This window comes from Thamnophis sirtalis, unplaced genomic scaffold (genome assembly GCF_051295495.1).
Source record: "Thamnophis sirtalis isolate CommonGarterSnake01/CBP01778 unplaced genomic scaffold, rThaSir2_p1.2 scaffold_2, whole genome shotgun sequence".
In the NCBI taxonomy this organism is placed as follows: domain Eukaryota; kingdom Metazoa; phylum Chordata; class Lepidosauria; order Squamata; family Natricidae; genus Thamnophis; species Thamnophis sirtalis.
The window spans coordinates 27,466,565-27,484,601 of record NW_028261382.1 but is presented as its reverse complement, the minus strand read 5'-3'; the positions used below and the strand labels follow the sequence as shown (position 1 = coordinate 27,484,601).

The 18,037-nt window shown below is 47.5% G+C and overlaps 1 protein-coding gene across 9 annotated transcripts in view; it reads right to left on the bottom strand.

Moving 5' to 3' along the window:
- Nucleotides 1–311: 311 nt before the first annotated feature.
- SPTAN1 (spectrin alpha, non-erythrocytic 1) overlaps nt 312–18,037 on the bottom strand; it is a 100,404-nt gene continuing 82,678 nt past the window's right edge. For 5 of the 9 annotated variants that reach the window (XM_087704555.1, XM_087704556.1, XM_087704558.1 and 2 more), the window contains 10 exons: nt 17,358–17,654; nt 16,631–16,743; nt 14,285–14,302; nt 10,879–10,941; nt 6,762–6,816; nt 5,957–6,153; nt 4,425–4,478; nt 3,017–3,163; nt 2,714–2,861; nt 312–672 (listed from right to left, as the gene is read on the bottom strand). In XM_087704555.1, the coding sequence (XP_087560681.1) occupies nt 547–672; nt 2,714–2,861; nt 3,017–3,163; nt 4,425–4,478; nt 5,957–6,153; nt 6,762–6,816; nt 10,879–10,941; nt 14,285–14,302; nt 16,631–16,743; nt 17,358–17,654 (1,218 nt within the window). In that variant the 3' untranslated portion in view covers nt 312–546. The remainder of the gene's footprint in view (nt 673–2,713; nt 2,862–3,016; nt 3,164–4,424; nt 4,479–5,956; nt 6,154–6,761; nt 6,817–10,878; nt 10,942–14,284; nt 14,303–16,630; nt 16,744–17,357; nt 17,655–18,037) is intronic. The other 4 variants (XM_087704559.1, XM_087704561.1, XM_087704562.1 and 1 more) reach the window with 1 other exon arrangement.

Genomic DNA, 18,037 nt, shown 5'->3' with positions numbered 1-18,037 from the left:
GTTGTTGCAAGGACTGGCTGGCCCTGCCCACACTGCCACTCCCAGGAGTTTCCACCCAGCCGGTTTTGGATGCCAGGTAAGTGCAAGGCACATGCAGAGGCTCTGGGAGAGTGAAAGTGAGCCTCCCGGAATTCTACAAATGAGTCCGTTTCCGGCTTCTGGAGGGCGGGAGAGCAAAAATCCCCCACCAACATCATGGTGCAAGAGGCTGAGTAGGCCATTCCCACCATAGCCCCACCCACCCAGCAACCGAGGAGAGAACCAGTTGCTAACATTTTTCAATCCCACCCCTGCATGAAAGAAACCCTCGATTTGGACTAGCAACTTTTATTGAAGCACACACTGTGACATTATTTTTTGTTATTGTTTGTTTCCTTAGGCCTAAGGACGAAGGCGTTAAGCAAAGCGTTTTTTAGGTTACATGGGGATTGGTTTTCGAGCACAAGAGGGGGAGACATGCAAAGAGCGAGGAAGCCAACGATGCACGAGCGCATTCTCGGGGATCGACAGAGTGGGTTGAGGGCAGGGGGTGGGCAGCGCTGGCGATCAATTCACGAAGAGGGAGCGTGTGAATTCGACGTAGTCGTAAGCAGAGGGAAGCTCTCGGCCTTTGCTGTCCATGTAGGGCTTCATGTGCGAGATGCAATAATCCGCTTGTTCCCGGGACAGATTCTGGAAAGGCAAAAGAGACGAAAAGGTACCGTGAGGGGTGGAGAAACAAGGTCAGGAAGTTGAAAGGGGAGATAAATCTTTTGAAATGTCTGCCTGCCTCCCTGTGTAGAAAACCTCTTCAGGAGGAAGGAACATTAAGCAAGCACTGAAGAAACGATGCCGTCCTGGACGATGACAATATTGGAAATGGTTTCATCCACTTAGTGATGTGCTCCTACTACTTTATTCAGGTTTTTTCTCTTATAGTTTCTGGGCTGGGCCTCTCCAGCTTCTGCGTTAGAGAACCTGTTGTGGCCTGCCAGCAGAACTGGCAGCAGACTTGGACGATGAGGTTGGGGAAGAACTTGAGCCAATTCTGGACCCTCTGTGTCGGACATCCGACATTTCCCAGCCCCTGGAGAGGGAGCTGCCTTTGGAGGCTGAGATGAGCGAGGAGGAGGAGGAACAGCTGGGGCCTGTTCCAGATGCGCATATGCGCAGATAGGAAAGGGGAACAATGGAGGACAAGGAGCCCGTGGATGTTGAATGGCTCCTCCCTGGCTGGAGAATAAATAGAAGGAAAAGGGAGTGGTTGTCGTAGGAGACAACAGTTCGTATTTCTGAAGATTTTTCTCAATGTGTTTCGTGCATCAAAGATGGCTTGCCAGAACTTCAATTGCAGCCTTTCGGCTGGGAGCAATTCTTGCATTAAAATTTCCTGGAGCACCGCTGTCACGTTACAAAGTAGTCACACTGGTGCTGATACTTTGGCTTGTGATTCTGTCTAATGACAATTTGGTAGTCCTCGGCTTAGGACACCAACTGAGCCCAACATTTATCTTGCGAAGTGAGACATGGTGTCGCCCCATTTTACAGCCTTTCTTGCCACCGTTAGGCGAATCATTGTGGTTGATAAGGGGAATCTGTCTTCCCCACTGAGTTGGCTGGTCAGAAGGTCACAAAAGAGAATCATGTAACTCTGGGACACAGCAACGGTCGTTAAGTATGAACCGGTGGCCAAGCAACTGAATTTTGATCAGGGGGAATGCTTCAAAAGTCTTAACTGAAAAACGATCTTAAGTCATTCATTTCAGTGTCATAACTTTGAACGATCACTGTCAGTGTACAAGAAATGATGAGCTGGGATAGCCATAACAAGTCAGCCAATGGGAACTGTTTGGTGACTGTTGTGGCCCAGCAGGAGCCATTGGAGCTGCCACCAGACTCCAACAGCGAGGGACCCTATGAGTCAGCTTTGGAGAATGTGGAGGACCCTGGATAGGGTTCCAACTCCAAGCAGGGCACAGAGAGGCTGGTTGGCCACCAGGAGGCGCCTGAGCCTTGGACCAGTGGGGAGGAGACAAGGGAGTGTGATCCGGACGTCAGCAGTGGGGAGGAGCCAAGGAAGTTGTTTCTAGATGCCCGGCACCTGAGAGCTAATAGGCGTAAGAAACAATTACGCAGTTACAGGAGGTAATTGCACTCAGCTGGTGGTAATTAGGCTCCTCTCCAGACTATAAAAGGAATGCTTGTGCACACGCCCGTTGCAGAAGTCAACGCATTAACTAATGTTGGAGAACAGTATTGTGAGCTTGGCAGGCTGGATTGCTGCCAGGGCTTATCTGTGCCGGTTTGCTGCCAAGGACCTGTCTATTAATAAATTCCATAAAGTATCTTTGGCTTGGAGTGCTTTGGTGTGGAACGAGGGGGGTCAGAACAGGTGACTAAGAATCGGGATCTGTTGTGAGCCATGTCACACAGCTCGGAGCCTGGGCATGGCTTAGCTTAACTGATCTGTATAAATATAAGTTCTGTGCTTATAGACACTTGTGCTTCTTGTCCTTGTAAAAGCTGCATGGGTATTGTATACCTGCATCATGTTTTATATTACTGTACATAAACAAGTTTCTTCTATAAATGAATCCTGCTGAATTATTTACTTGTGTGCTGGATGAAATCTGCAAACTCAACAGTCACTAAGTGAATTGTAAGTCAAAGACTACCTGTAGTAAATGCTAAATTCCCCCCTACTGCCCCCCCCTCAAATAACCCCTTCCCTTACTTGGTAGAGTTCTTCCTTGGTCACGTAGGGCTTGCCCTCCGAGCTGAGGGCGCGGAAAGCACTCTCTATCTCCTCGCTGGACTTCACGTTCTCCGTCTCTCTGCTGATCATGAAGGCCATGTACTCCTGCAGAGACACGTGTCCATCCCTGCCGGAAAGAGGGGGGGGGGGAGAAATGTTGGAAATGACCAGAGAGAGAATTCTGGGAGTTGAAGTCCGCCCGCCTTAAAGTTGCCATGTTGAGAAACGCTACCGTAAAGCTTTGGAGCGAAAAACATATGGGGAGTCCTTGAAAACTCTTACCGATTTGGATCAACCGTGTCGAGAATAGCCTCAAATTCCGGATCCGGTTCTCCCTCCTCCACCATGGGCAGATCATAACCCAGGGAGCGCAGGCAGGATTTAAATTCTTGGTGGTTCAGGCGGCCAGACTTGTCCTTGTCGAAGTGCCTAGGATGAAGGAATTTATTTTATTTTTATTGGCTAAACTAGGAGTCAGCAATCTTAAACACTCAAAGAGCCATTTAGACTTGTTTCCCACAGAAAAGGAAACACCAGGAGTCACAAAACCTGACTATTTCCTGAGTGGCCACAAAACTAGCTATTGAATTAGTAGTTGGACTAGTTCCACTAGTAGTTGAATTAAACGTTCTGTTTTCTTTTGAAACTGTTCTTTCCTTGGATTTATCCACGGCTGGCCTACCGGGGTCAAGAAGCTCAAAAATCGCATGCCGGCGGGTGTGGCACATATTTTGAGTGGCAGGGAGCCACAGCAGAGGGATGAAAGAGCCACATGCGGCTCCAGAGCCCTGGGCTAAACCCTTTTCGAAAGAGGCTACGAAAGAATCTCCAAATGTTGCTTTAATACTCAGAAAAGATTTGCTGGGATTTAGACACATGTATAACCAGGCTGCAGTCAGCTATGACCAGAGGTAGTATTCAGCCGGTTCGGATTGGTTTGGCTGAACCGATTGTGGCAACCTGCCGAAGGCCTGCCCAGGCTCTATGCCTACAATGATGAAACTATGGCACATGTGCCGCAGGTGACATGCAGAGCCCACTCTTCGGGCATGCGAACCATCCCCCAGCTCAGTTCCATGACACGCATGTGGGAGGGGTGGGGTGGGATTGCAGCCTGTTTTGGATGCCACATAAGTGTAGGGCCCACACGGAACCTCCGAGAGGGCGAAAAATGGGCCTCCTGGAAGTTCCGGAAATGGGCCCGATTCCATCCTCTGGAGCCTGGGGAGGGCAAAAACACACACACACCCGCTGTAGTACAGGAGGCTGAGTAGGGCATGCTTACCATGGCCATGCTTACCCAGAAACCGGGCAGAGAACCAGTTGCTAAAAACTTTATGTGGGAGGCGGAGGAGGGCAGGGAGCATTGCATTATCGGTGTGGGTACATGCGTGCTATTGCACACACGAATTTCGTGATTTTGGCACGCGAGGACAAAATGGACAGCCATCATTGCTCTATGAAAAACTAGCCACTTTTTCCAAGCCGTGCATATGCAGGTAAGCTGCACGTGTGAGCAAAGTGCATGCGTGGAAGGCGCACATGAAGCGAGCGTGCAGGTGCGGTGTGAAGCGGTGATAACAGCCACTGCCTTTTCCCAACTTAAACGTGGCTCAAATTTAAAAACAGGGACAAAGGGGGTATTTGGGGGGGGGGCAGGACGACCACCCTAAAACCAGTGCAAACTTACTTAAACATCATGCTGAATTCCTTCAGAGCTTCTTCGGTGACACCGGTGGTGTTTCTGAAAAGACAAGAAAAATGTGTTCACTCGGTGAGAGGTTGGCACTAAAACGGCGGTGAACGAGTGCCCATCTCATCTATCGGAAAAGATCAAGGGAGATTCCAAGCAGAGAGAGTTTATGCCCCTTTGACTTACCGTATTTTTCAGAGTATGACGCACCTTTTCCCCTCAAAAAATAGGGGGAAAGTCTGGGTGCATCTTATACACTGAATACAGCATTTTTTGCCTCCTGAAACCCCAACCCCTTTGCAAAATGGCCATGCATAGCCTTTAGGCAGCTCCCAGTGTGTTCCTGGGCCTGGGGAGGGCAGAAATGAGTGAAAAATGGGCAGTTTTTTTTGCTCATTTTTGTCCCATCCCCCCCCCCCCGAGGAGCACTCTATAAGCCTCCTAAAGGCTATGCATGCAATTTTTTTTGACAAAGAAATGGGCCATTTTTGGGAGGTCTTGCAGAGTGCAAAACCTTTTTTTTTAAATTGCCTCTTCAAAATCTTGGTGCGTCTTATACTCCGAAAAATACGGTAAATCAGTTGCCCCAATATGGTGGTTTGAGAACTGTTTTATCCGTGGGCTGGAGGAAAATAAACCCGAGAGATGGTTTTTTCCCTCCCCTCTTAAGGGGAAATATACTTGTCAAGTTTAACGTTTTGTTTGGTCAACCACCTGAGTGGCTCTGGAGATTCCCAGTTCTCCAGGTCAGGGTTGTCCCAAAGGTGTCCCCCCCCCTCCCCAAGAAGCAACTGGACTTTGTGGTTTTTTTTGTTTGAAGGCGTTTCGCTTCTCATCCATGAAGCTTCTTCAGCAAAACACCCCGTGAAGAAAAACCAGAAAGTCCAGTTGCCTCTTGAGAAAACACCTTTGGGTCAACCAACATTTAAAGACCTGCCAGAAACTGCACAGCTCCCAAAAGGAGGCTCCAGCTAAGTAATACATGCTGTGGCCCGCCAGCTGTCAGCGGAGCTGGTGGCAGATTCAAACGATGAGGAGGTTGGGGAGGAATTTGGGCCAGTTCTGGAGCCTGGGGAAGGCTCTGATAGATGCTCAGAGTCAGACGCAGAGATAGAGCGAGCGCCATCCAACATTTCCCAGTCACCGGAGAGCCTTTGGAGGCTGAGATGAGGGAGGAGGAGGAGGAACAGCTGGGGCCTGTTCCTGATGTGCATATGCGCAGATAGGAGAGGGGGACAATGGAGGACAAGGAGCCCGTGGATGCTGAATGGCCCCTCCCTGGTTGGGGAATATATAGAAGGAAAGGGGAGCGGTGTTCGTAGGAGACAACAGTTCGTATTTCTGAAGATTTTGCTCATGGTGCTTTGTGCTACAAAGACTGCCTTGCCAAAACTGAGGTCTCTCTTTGAACTGAGCCAATTTGCAGCCTTCCGGCTGGGAGCTCAAAACCTTGCATTTATCATAATGAGCGGATAAGGACTATTCTCGTTATCCAGACCCCACCCCCATTCCAGGGTGGCTGCCCCCACCTGGCCTGTATCTGCTGCTCCAGATTGTGCTGCATTCTCATGCCAAGTTGATCCAGTTGGTCCCACTGCTGGGCCAGCCCCACCGTGCTGTGCTCGGTGTACTTGTTATCCAAGATCAGAGCCTCCTCCATAGCTGCCCCGAGATCTTCGATTTTCTTCAGCTGGCTCCTCATGGCTCGGATCTCCTGGTGTTTGCGCTGAAAGGGGGAAAAAGGAGAACCATGCACAAGCCTGCACAAACCCCGCAAGGACCCCCCTCCCTACCCCTACCCAAAATAGTGCAAAGGCCTGGAAGGAACTGTTGTGGCCCATCAGCAGAGCTGGCAGCAGATTCAGACAGTGAGGAGGTTGGGGAGGAAGATGGACCACTCCTGGAGTTTGGGGAAGGCTCTGAGGTGGGCTCTGTGTCGGAGGCAGAGAGGGGGCCAGGACTGTATGCTAGTTATCAGCTGCCTTCTGAGTCAGACATTCAGTGAGGCAGAAGAACAGCTGGAGCCTGTTCCCAGTGTGCGCATGTGCAGAGTTGCCAGACGAAGGGAACAGCTAAGGACCAATTTAGGAGTAAAGGCCCAGATGGACGGTAAATGGCCCCTCCCGTCAGGAATAAAGAGGAGCGAAAGGGGAGTGGAGTTTGCAGGAGACAATTAGTTCAGTTCGTTAGGGGGAAGATCTGTCCCTGACTTCTTGCCAAGTAATTGCTGCTACAGCGTGGAGTTTAGAACAGGGGTTGACTTGGGAGTAAAGCCACAGGTGGACAGTGAATGGCCCAACTCTGTTAACCTGTTAATGAACAAGAAATACACACCTTGGTTGCTTCCAGCTGTGACTCCAGGGTGCCCGATTCTTCCACCATGCAAGACCTGAAGAGAGATTTGGCATGAGAGAGGGGTCTGCAGCCAGTCCAAGAAATGGGGCTCAGAATTAACCCCCTAGCCTCTCTTAAGGACAGGTCTGTTGGGTTGAAATTAAGGCGCTGATGCACTGAGCAGCAGCATGGTAGAATGGTTGCAGGCACCAACCTACAGAATGGGAGTCTTGCTTAAGGCACATAAACTCTCAACTCCTAAGCAGCTCTGAGTTGCTGATAAAAAGGATTTTTAGAAACCATTAAAAATAAGAAAACAACACAAAACAAAACAGATACCCAGACGCACGTCCCACCTCTTGTTTTTCAACAGGGAAAAATGTAAGGTGTTTATAGACTGAACTTTGGGATAGTTATCCCTTGTAATAATCCAATCTGCATATTGCCCATCTGACTACAGGGGTGGCCAAAATTGTGGAAGCCCTTTTGGGAAAAGTGTATTTTCTAAAACTCGCTAATAACACCACATTTTTTTAGTAATACCGTAAGATTATAGATCAATGGAAAGATAATTTACTCAAGAATGTAATGCAGTTACTTTTATGACGGATTTGCTATTCGAATAGCAGTTCTAAAGAAGGAACGTGAAACACACAGAAAAAATGAGATATACAAAAATTATCACTCAGTTGGGCAACCTTTAGCATGGATTGTGGCCTTACGACACCTTTCCATGGAGTGAAACAAGTCTTTTAGTTCTGCAGTTGTTACAATGTGAAACCAAGATTGAATGATTGCTTCTATTAACTGGGCTTTTATTGCTGGGTGACTTCTGACATAACTTTTCATAGAATACAGATAATTGAACAAGCTTTGTTGCATTACATTCTTGATTAAATGATCTTTCCATTGTTATATAATTTTATGGTACTACTAAAAAAAAGTGGTGTTATTAACCATCAAATCTCAAAAATACTTTCCCCAAAAGATTTCCACAATTTTGGCCACTACTGTACCTAGGAGACATATTTCTGGTTTCAACTCAATGTTCTGTTTATCATTTCCAGCCAATTTTGTATTTTCTCCCAGTATTCTCTTGCTTTACTACACATCCACCACATGTGGGAATAGGTACCTGGCGTCTGACTGCATTTCCAGCACTTAGTGGACAGATGCCACCTGTAAAACATTTTATAAAAAATTTCTTTCTATGCCGAAGCCATAGTCAATTGGTAGTTTCTGTCCCAGAGCTTTTGCCATTTCTCCAGTTCTATATTATAACCGAAATTTTGTGCCCAAACTATCATCGTTTTTTTAACTATTTCTTCGTCCATATTATGGTTTAATAAGTATATATATATATATATATATATATATATATATATATATATATATATATATATATATATATATATATATATATATACACACACACACACCTTTCACCCTGGCTTCGCTGATAACGGATAAGAGCCTGTGGCCTAATGGCTAAGATCTCTGCCTAGTGTGCCTAGTATGCCATATAGCCCAGGTTCAAATCCCAGTAAGGGTATGGCTAGCTGATGAGAGCTAAATAGCTTGAAATAGATCTATACTAGTCTCCCTTTATTTATTTATCAGCACAAATAAACACACACACACACACACACACACACACACACACACACACACACACATATATATATAAAGTCACAACCCCTGGTATGCCCAAATATGGGAGGAAGGTCACACTTCCACTCTCTGTCTTCGGCTCATCACCTTCCTCCCATATTTGGGCATACCAGGGGTTGTGACTTTAAATATATACCTCTCACCCTGGTTGGCTGATAAGGAGTCGAGCCTTGTAGCTCAATGGTTAACACATATGCCTGAGAGGCAATAGAGCACAGGTTCGATTCCCAACAAGGGTGTGGCTAGCTGATGAGAGCTAAATAGCTTGAAATAGATCTATACTAGTCTCCCTTTATTTATTTATCAGCATAAATATAACACACACACACACACACACACACACACACACACACACACACACACACACACACATATATATATACACTTATTAAACCATAAAATGGACGAAGAAATAGTTTAAAAAATGATGATAGTTTGGGCACAAAATTTTGGTATAATATATAATAAGTTTTTCATCAGGATTCTCCTCTAGGAGAAGTGGACGCTGATTACACACACTACATTGTGTGTGTGTGTGTGTGTGTGTGTGTGTTTTTATCCATGCAGATAAAATGCATCACACAATCTAGAAACCCGATCTTGCAACGAGAACAACACAACCCATTCCTCCTTTTTAATTGCTCCTCTCTACACGAATAAAAGTTTGGTTTTGGGAACAGTCTATCTTGCAAGGACAGGGGAGGGGGAAATATCCTTTTCAGAACCAAATTATGGTCTGAATTTTTGAGCCAGGGTGGTTAGATTAGAAGACCTTTCAAGGTCTCTTCCAGTCCTAGGTTAATTTCAAGCCCCATTTCGCCAACCTGAGTTAAGGGCAGCAAAAAATGAAAATAAAATTCATGCAAATTCTAAAGTGCCAGTTTCCTGCAGCCTTCCCACCCACCCACCCCCCGGAGCCTGACACACACACACACACACACAAGCCGCAAGTAAATTGCTTGAGATGAGTGGAGGGCTTGTGAATGAGAGGCACAAGGCTTGAGCGAGGCTTTGCATACACAGCGTGATAGGGGATGGGAAACCTTTGCACAAACAGCTGGCTCGGTTTGCACACTCCCAGGTGGTAGGGCAGCATCTTTTCAAGCAAAGAAAAAAAAGCAAAAACGCCTTAGGATCCGAGGTGCAGCTGGTCAGGGCTCTTTTTAAAGTGACCCAAAATGATCCACCTTTTGTGTTACTCTACTGCAATTGAAGGATTTTTCATCAAAAATTATCCATCTTTTGTTAAAGGTACAGGTTCCCCTCGCACATATGTGCCAGTCGTTCCCGACTCTACGGGGCGTTGCTCATCTCCGTTTCAAAGCCCAAGAGCCAGCGCTGTCCAAAGACGTCTCCGTGGTCATGTGGCCAGCATGACGCAATGCTGAAGGCGCACGGAACGCTGTTACCTTCCCACCAAAGGTGGTTCCTATTTTTCTACTTGCTTTCGAACTGCTCGGTTGGCAGAAGCTGGAACAAGTAATGGGAGCTCACTCCGTTACGCAGCGCTAGGGATTCGAACCGTCGAACTGCCGACCTTTCTGATCGACAAGCTCAGCGTCTTAGCCGTTGAGCCACCTATATCTTTTGGCTTACTGTATTGCAATTTAAGGATTGTGCTTCCTTGGGGCTCTTTTTGATCGAAAATGATCCATCTTTTGTTTGGCTCTCCTGCAATTTAAGGATTTTTCCCTCCTCCCCAAACACCTAGTAAATAAATACATGACTAGGTTTTTAAACTTTGGAAACGAACCAAAGGCAAAATTAGCAGGGGGAGGGGGGACATCTCAAAATCCAGATTAAATCCCAAAACTTGGCAAAATGGATGAAGTCCCAAGGGCAAGCCAGTTTTGGTTCACTTTGAAAATCAAGAGCCCTGTCCTGAAACATTCGTGGTGAAAAACCACAACGGACACTCGGTGCGTACAAAAACACATCTCGGCTACTGTGTGGGCGAGCTTCACTTTCTCGGTGCCCCCATGAAGTGGAGAGGATCCGGCTGGGGGAAATCAATTGGCAGGCTCACCTGCCCTTCTGCAACGTGGAGGGGGCAGGCTTTTCGTTTTGCACGGGTTATTAAAATTCCTGGGTGCTTAAGAGAAGGGATGCTCGGTTTTTCACAGGTGAGTCTCGCTCGCAAGGAGGGGGGGGAAGGGAAGTGTCATCGTCAGTGTGGCAGGTAAGTGATCACAAAGCAGTTACGTGGCCTGTTTCAAAGGGGGGGAGCCCCCCTCCCACAATCCGCCCGCCTTCCTTCCCGCCAAGGGCATTTCACAGTAGTGATCGGTTAGTTCGAGAAAAAAAGTAAAGAAAAGAAAGAAAGAAAGAAAGAAAGAAAAAGGTAAGCCGAGCTTCGGGGAATTAGGAGTGTGCAAGTTAAAAACGAAAGAAAAAGAAAACGAAAGAAAAAAAAAACACAGCGAGGTAAGAAAAAAAGGACAAAAACCTTCCAGACAGATCATCCCCAACTTCATACTGATAGACGCGAACGACACGACGGTAGGCTATGCTATTCAAAGGAAAGAAACCGTGTGAAATTCCAAAAGAGGAGACGGGAGAACATGGAGCACACACACACAAACACCACACAAGGGAAAAGGTGGCTTACAACCCTTGTCCAAGATCAACACTCAAGTGGTTTTTTTGTTTTTTTTTAGACACAATCTATTTCAAATTCTCCCCTCAGGACGTTGCTACAGAGCATTGCATACCAAAACAACCAGATATATATAGTCCCACCACCACCATCGCTCTGGTGAACACTTAAATTTCCCTTTTCTTCTGAATTCTATTCTATTCTCCTCTGAATTCTATTCCATTCTGAATTCTATTCTCTTCTGAATTTTATTCCATTCTGAATTCTATTCTCTTCTCTTCTGAATTCTATTCCTTTCTCTATTCTCTTCTCTTCTCTTCTGAATTCTATTCCATTCTGAATTCTATTCTCTTCTGAATTCTATTCTCTTCTGAATTCTATTCTATTCTATATTCTATTCTATTCTCCTGAATTCTATTCTCTATTCTCTTCTGAATTCTATTCTCTATTCTCTTCTGAATTCTATTCCATTCTGAATTCTATTCTATTCTCATCTGAACTCTCTTCCATTCTGAATTCTTCTCTTCTACTCCATTTCATTCGTGTCCTATTCCATTTTTTCTATTCTATTTTGCACTGAATTTTACATTCTTTTCTATCCTATCCTATCCATCTTATCTTACCCTATTCTTTAAAAAAAAAAACAACAACAGGCAACCTGTTAGCCTGAAGGCGTTTCTCTTCATGCGCCCACAAATTCTGTCTAGCAGATAGAGGGTCTTTGCCAGTCGTTTCCTACTTAATCTGCGGTCTGGTTTCCACTCTGAAACGGATGCGGCTGTTTTCATGAGCCACGACAGACGTGGCTGTTCACGCTGCCAATCCTCCCAAGCATCCCTGAATCCTGAGTCCTTTTGCTTGGCCCTGGCAGCTGCTGCTTTGAGCCCGGACGGGCTAAAGGCTTATCTGCATGCATGTAGCAGAGGGGCCTAGGCTGAACTTTTATCTCTCAGCCGATTAAGATTCAAGGGACAGACACAACTTTCTTTCTTTCGTGGGTGTGTGAGGGAGAGAAAGAGAAAGGGGGGAGGAGGGGGTGGGAGAAAACAAGGAACACAACAAGAAAGGTATATATAATAACCAAGTCACAATTTGGCCCTTTGGTGGTTGAGTCTGCACTCTTCTACTCTCCCCGTCTGTTTCCTCCAGTTCTGTCATCCGAATTCCGGCTTGGAGGACAAATTGTGGTTTGTACTGCTAAGAGAAGCAGCTCAACACGATCAGCACCAGAGGCCAAACTTTTGGGGCATCAGAAGCAGGTCCCAGACCACAAAATGCAAAACAGAGGAGAACGGTGTCTGTGTGTGTGTGTGTGTGTGTGTGTGTGTGTTTCATTTTCGTGACCTCACTGGGGAGGGAGGACCAACTCCTTAACATCAGAAGCCCAAGGAACTATGGCAGGGATGTCAAACTCAAGGCCCGGGGTTGGATGCGGCCCATATGGTGCTTAGATCTGGCCCGCAGGGCCGTCATAGAAACAGCAAAGAACCAGCCCGTGGTACCTCTACCAGTGAAAATAAGAGCTCACAAGGGCCGCATGTGGACACCTGAGCTGTTTTTGCTGGTAGAGGGTTGCAGAAGGCCATCGTAGCTGAAAACGGAGCTCAGAAGCCCGTTTTCACCGGCGAAGCACTCAGGCCATCAGAGGCGGTGCGCCCCTCCTCCTCCCACTGGACACAAGTGGAGGTATGATAGCAATCTTCCAGTATTTGAGGGGCTGCCCCAAAGAAGAAGGAGTCAAGCTAGTCTCCAAAGCACCTGAGGGCAGGACAAGAAGCAACGGGTGGAAACTGATCAAGGAGAGAAGCAACTTGGAAAGAGAAATTTCCTGACAGTGAGAACAATCAATCAGTGGAACTACTTGCCTCCAGAAGTTGTGAATGCTCCAACACTGGAGGTTTTTAAGAAGATGTTGAATAATCATTTATCTGAAGTGGTGTAAGTTTTTTCTGCCTCAGCAGTGGGTTGGACTAGAAGACCTCCAAGGTCCTTTCCAACTCTGTTATTCTATTCTATCCATGCCTGCCACTGCAACCCCAGACCCCTGAGGTCATACACAACCCTGATGCGGCCTTCCATGAAATCGAGTTTGACACCCCTGAGCTACACTGTCTTTATTTCCATGGTGGCAGAAAGGGAATAAATCACTTAAAAGAGTCAAAACCCACCCACCCCCGTAGCAGAGTGACAATTAAACTGGTCAGGACAACGGAGAGACAGAAAATGAACCCTGAAATCAGGTGCTATGGGTTCCTCCTCAAGATGTCAGATTTGTGGCACGCCAGCAGCCAGCAGAGCTGGTGGCAGATTCAGACAGTGTTGGGGAGGAACCTGGGTCAGTCCTGGAGTCTGGGGAAGGCCCTGACGAGGTCTCTGCATCGGAGGCAGAGAGGGGGCCAGGACCGTCCAACAGTTATCAGCTGCCTTCGGAGTTGGACATCAGTGGGGCAGAAGAACAGCTGGAGCCTGTTCCCAGTGTGCGCATGCGCAGAGCTGCCAGACATAGGGAACAGCTAAGGAACAAGGGAGTAAAGGCACAGGGGACAGTGAATGGTCCCTCCCAGAGGGAACAAAGAGGAGCGAAAGGGGAGTGGAGTTTGCAGGAGACCATTAGTTCAATTCATTCGGGTGAAGATCCGTTCCTGACTTCTTGCCAAGTAATTGCTGCTACAGCGTGGAGTTTGGAAGATATCAGGCCTGGCAGCTCTCCAAGCCTGAGAAAGGTCTGTAGTTATGAAATCTCTTGAAAGACTATTTGTCGGGATTTTGCTGGAGGGGAATTCCCTTTAACCTAAATAAAAGGGGTTTTATTGGGATGAGGAGTTGGCTTCGTGCTTTTGGGAAGCCTAGGTCGGAACATTGGGGTGTACCAGCAGAGTCCAGACCAGGTGTCCCCCTGGGGAGGTTGATGTCCTCAGTTCATCAAGAGGCATAAACTGGAGGAAGGGAGCTCAGGCTGCCATGTTGGCGCTGAGGGTAGCAGGTCAACAAGGAACAAACAGAAAACACGATGCCACTACGGTGGACAGGAAAAGCTCATCTGTGTGCCTGTGCAGAGAGGGGACAGGAGGGTCTTGGATTCTCAGGGCCTGTGAACTAACCCCAAATGTCGGATAAGGGCCTCCTGGAGAGTCCAGACATCAATGCCCAAAGTGGGTGAACTCGGCTAACACAGTTGCCTCCAGCACAGCAATGGCACAAAGAAGCGAGAGCAGTTTGGGGGGGGGGGGGGGGATATGGGGAAATTTATACTCACCCATCGAGCAGGTAGGTTCTGTAGAGCGTGACGATTCGATTGGGGCGCCCCAGGAGAAAACCAGGGAAACAGGACAAGCAAGGAGGGAAGACAACAAAAAGAAGGCATGTCAGTAAGAGTAGGCACAGGTCACAACTCAGCATCAAATCAAGTTTGTCGCAGAGATTAGAACAAATCGAAACACTCAGGGAATATCCAGTTTAAAATTCTAGCACAGGGATGCTGAACCTTTTCGGTACCAAGTGCCCAAACTGAAGTGCACACGTGCAAATGCTGGAACCCCAGAAACTAAAGCCCCACTGACTGTAGCGCATGCAGGCACCGGCCACCTGGTCTTTGTGTGGGCTGGAGCCCTGGAGACCAGACTGCCGGTGCCCATGTGCCGGCTTCCTGGCCTTGGGAGTTTCTGGCACACACGAGGATCAGTTGGAATGAAAAACATGCGCAGGCTGAAAACCAGAAGAGCAGCTGGCGATGGCGTACATGCCCACGGAGAAGGTTGTGTGTGCCACCTCTGGCAAGCGTGCCACAGGCTTACCATCACGGTTCTAGAATAAAGTACCATATGGTTTTGCTCCATAAGTCATAAGATAGCTTTTGGGGAGGAAAACAAGAAAAGAATCTGCCTCTGCCTCCCAGCCCTATGACGTGGCTCATCGGGGCTCCGCCCATTACGCCCACCGGCGGTCAGCTGAGCGACAGCTGGGTCCTGGCCTCCCGTAGATCAGTGGGCCGGCTGACCAGAAACGGCGCTATTGCTGCCTCCTCTGTGTCTGCGATCTTTCCCGGGGAATGCTGGAGCCTTCGCTACTGTTTCTATCGCCGCGGCTCACCAGATCGGCCTCCCAGAATACTACCAAACCCATTCACCATTGCTTTCTCTGCAACCCAGTCTGTGACGCAGCATTCGCTCCATAAGACAGACAGACATTTCCACCCACTTTTGGGGGACAAAAAAAGTGCATCTTAGGGAGCAAAAAGTACGGTAATGAAGGATAAAAATCTACCGTATTTTTCGGACTGTAAGACGCACCAGAGTATAAGACGTGCCATGATTTTGAAGAGGTAAATTTTTCAAAAAGTTTTTGCAGTTTGCAGGCCTCCCAAACCCTCTGCACGCCTCATTTTTTTGCAAAAAAAAAAAGGGGGGGGAGGCATGCAGAACTTTGGGAGGCTTGTAGAGTGCTCCTACAGGCTTGGGGGGGGGGCATTTTTTACTCATTTTTGCCCTCCCCAGCCCCCAGGAGCACCTTGCAAGCCTCCCAAACCCTCTGCACGGCCATTTTGGTGAAGGAGGCAGGGTTTCAGTAGGCTAAAAATGCTGTATTCCGTGTATAAGACACACCCAGATTTTCAGCCTCTTTTCTGGAGAAAAAAGGTGCGTCTTTTACCCCGAAAAATACGGTATATTAAAATCACAATTTGGCATCCAATCTGTCAGTTACAAATGGCCTAACTCTGCCATCTAGTCTCAATCCTTAAACTGTGAGGCCCACAGTCATTAAAGACTAAAATCCAGAAGAGCTGTAAAGCAAAAGGGCTTGCTAAACAGCTATGGTTATTTGTTCTGGCCTTTGCCTGTAATAAACTTGGTTTGATTTGAATCCAGCATCAAATTTGGGACTTTGGTCTGACACCCAATTTCCAAGCCTATTTAACCCTCAGATAATGTATTGTTCACAGGTAGTCCTCGACCTACAACCAACATTTCCGTTGCTAAGTGAGATTTCCATTTAATTGAACGTTGCCCCGTTTCTACTGCCTTTCTGCAGTTTGTTAACCCGGTTGTTAAGTGAATCCGCTGACTCAGCTCGTCAGGAGGCCGCAAAAGGGGAATCACCTGACCCTAGGACACTGCCGCCGTCATAAGTATGAGTCGGTTGCCACGCATCTCACTTTTGAACCATGGGATTGTGGGGATGCTTGCAATGATTTTAAGTGTGAAAAACATAGGTTTTTTCCCCCCATCGTAACTTTTGAGTGGTCGCTAAATGAACTGTAGCATTGAGGGCGACCTGCATCGATTGGGCAATTCAGCCTGAAAAAAAACCTAAAGGAGATGTTTTAACCCCTCAAAAGTGTCTCTAATCATTGTGGAAGTTCTGGAGATGATCACCAAAGAGCTAAATTTGGAGGAAAACAAACCAGCAAACTTCTGACTTAAGGACGTAAGTTTGTCCCCAGGAGAAGCGGAGACCAAGGAACACCCAGGGAAGGGGCAGGGAGATGTGACACTGTCAATCGTGGTTTAAGGAGGCCCGGTCAGTGTGATGGGCAAACCCAGCGTCATTCATTCAACAAGCCATGGCTGGCTAGGTGAAGCCGAGGCAGCCCTGGAAGCAGCACCTGGTCTCCTGGATCCACTGGTGGAAAGCGTTGGCGTGCTGAGCGAACTCCTGGCGCAGTTTATCGTTCTCCTCCTGCCGACGTTGCTCCTTCTGAAGCTCCAATTCGCGTTCCTGGAAAAAGGAGAACAAAGCCACGGGGGTCAACCTTAACGTTTCTGAAGAAAAAGCCAAAGGAAGGAAGGAAGGAGGGAGGGAAGGAAGGAAGGAAGGAGAAAGGAAGGAAGAAGAGGAAGGATGGAAGGAAGGAAGGAAGGAAGGAAGGAAGGAAGGAAGGAAGGAAGGAAGGAAGGAAGGAGAAAGGTAGGAAGGAGAGGAAGGAGAAAGGAAGGTACGAAGGAAGAAGAGGAAGGAAGGTAAATAGGTAGGAAGGAAGGAGAAAGATAGGAAAGAGAAAGGTAGGTAAGTAGGGTAGGTAGGTAGGTAGGAGAAAGGTAGGAAGGAAGGAAAGGAAGGAAGGAAGGAGAAAAATAGGTATGAAAGAAGGAAGGAAGGTAGGAAGGAAGGAGAAAGGAAGGAAGGAAGGAAGGTAGGTAGGTAGGAAGGAAAGGAGATAAATAGGTATTAAGGAAGGAAGGAGAGAGGAAGGAAGGAGGGGAAGGACAGAAAGGAAGGAATGAGGAAGGAAGGAATGAGGAAGGAAGGAAAAACATAGGTATGTAGGAAGGAAGGAGAGGAAGGAAAGAAAGAGAGGAAAGAAGGAAAGAGAGGAAGGAAGGAAGAATGACCTTGATGATTTTCTGCAGGTTCCTCCAGGTCTCCTCCAGCGCTTCCATCGTGAACCAGGTGTAAGGGTTGGAGGCCACGCGGAAGCTCTTGATCTGGCGGTCCAGCTCGGCCAGCTGGTTGAAGTCAGCCTGGGCCGAGCTGAGTGAGGACCGGAAGGCGTCGTGAGCTTCTCGCAGCGCCTTGATCTCTTCCAGCGAGTTGCAGCGCACGGGGTCGGTCAGGTCCTCTTCCGCATTCTCAAACCAGCTGTTAAAGGCCGAAGCTTTCTTAGCGAAGGTCAGGAAGAGATCCTCCACCTAGAGAAGAGGACAACCCTCAAACATCTACCAAGGATCAGAACGGAGCTGTTTTGATCCAGCTCCCCAAACACAACCACTATTCATCTCCGACCCTGCCTTTTATCCGCAGAGCTAGGGTGAGGCTTTGCTAGCAGCAATGACTTTTTCGTCCCAAGGACCGGCCCATAGATTTCCACTGTTCTCCTCTCCTCTGCTTTCTGTATATCCGCATACCAGGCACTGAACCCTCTCTCCCCCTCTCCCTCCCTCCCTCTCTTTAAAAATGAGGGAGAAGCAGAATACCCAATGATCAAAAGTTTATTTAAACACGGAAACAATTCCCTGATTTTATTCGATAATCTGGGTTCTAAATCCTCTCAATTAAGATACAGAAAAAGAGA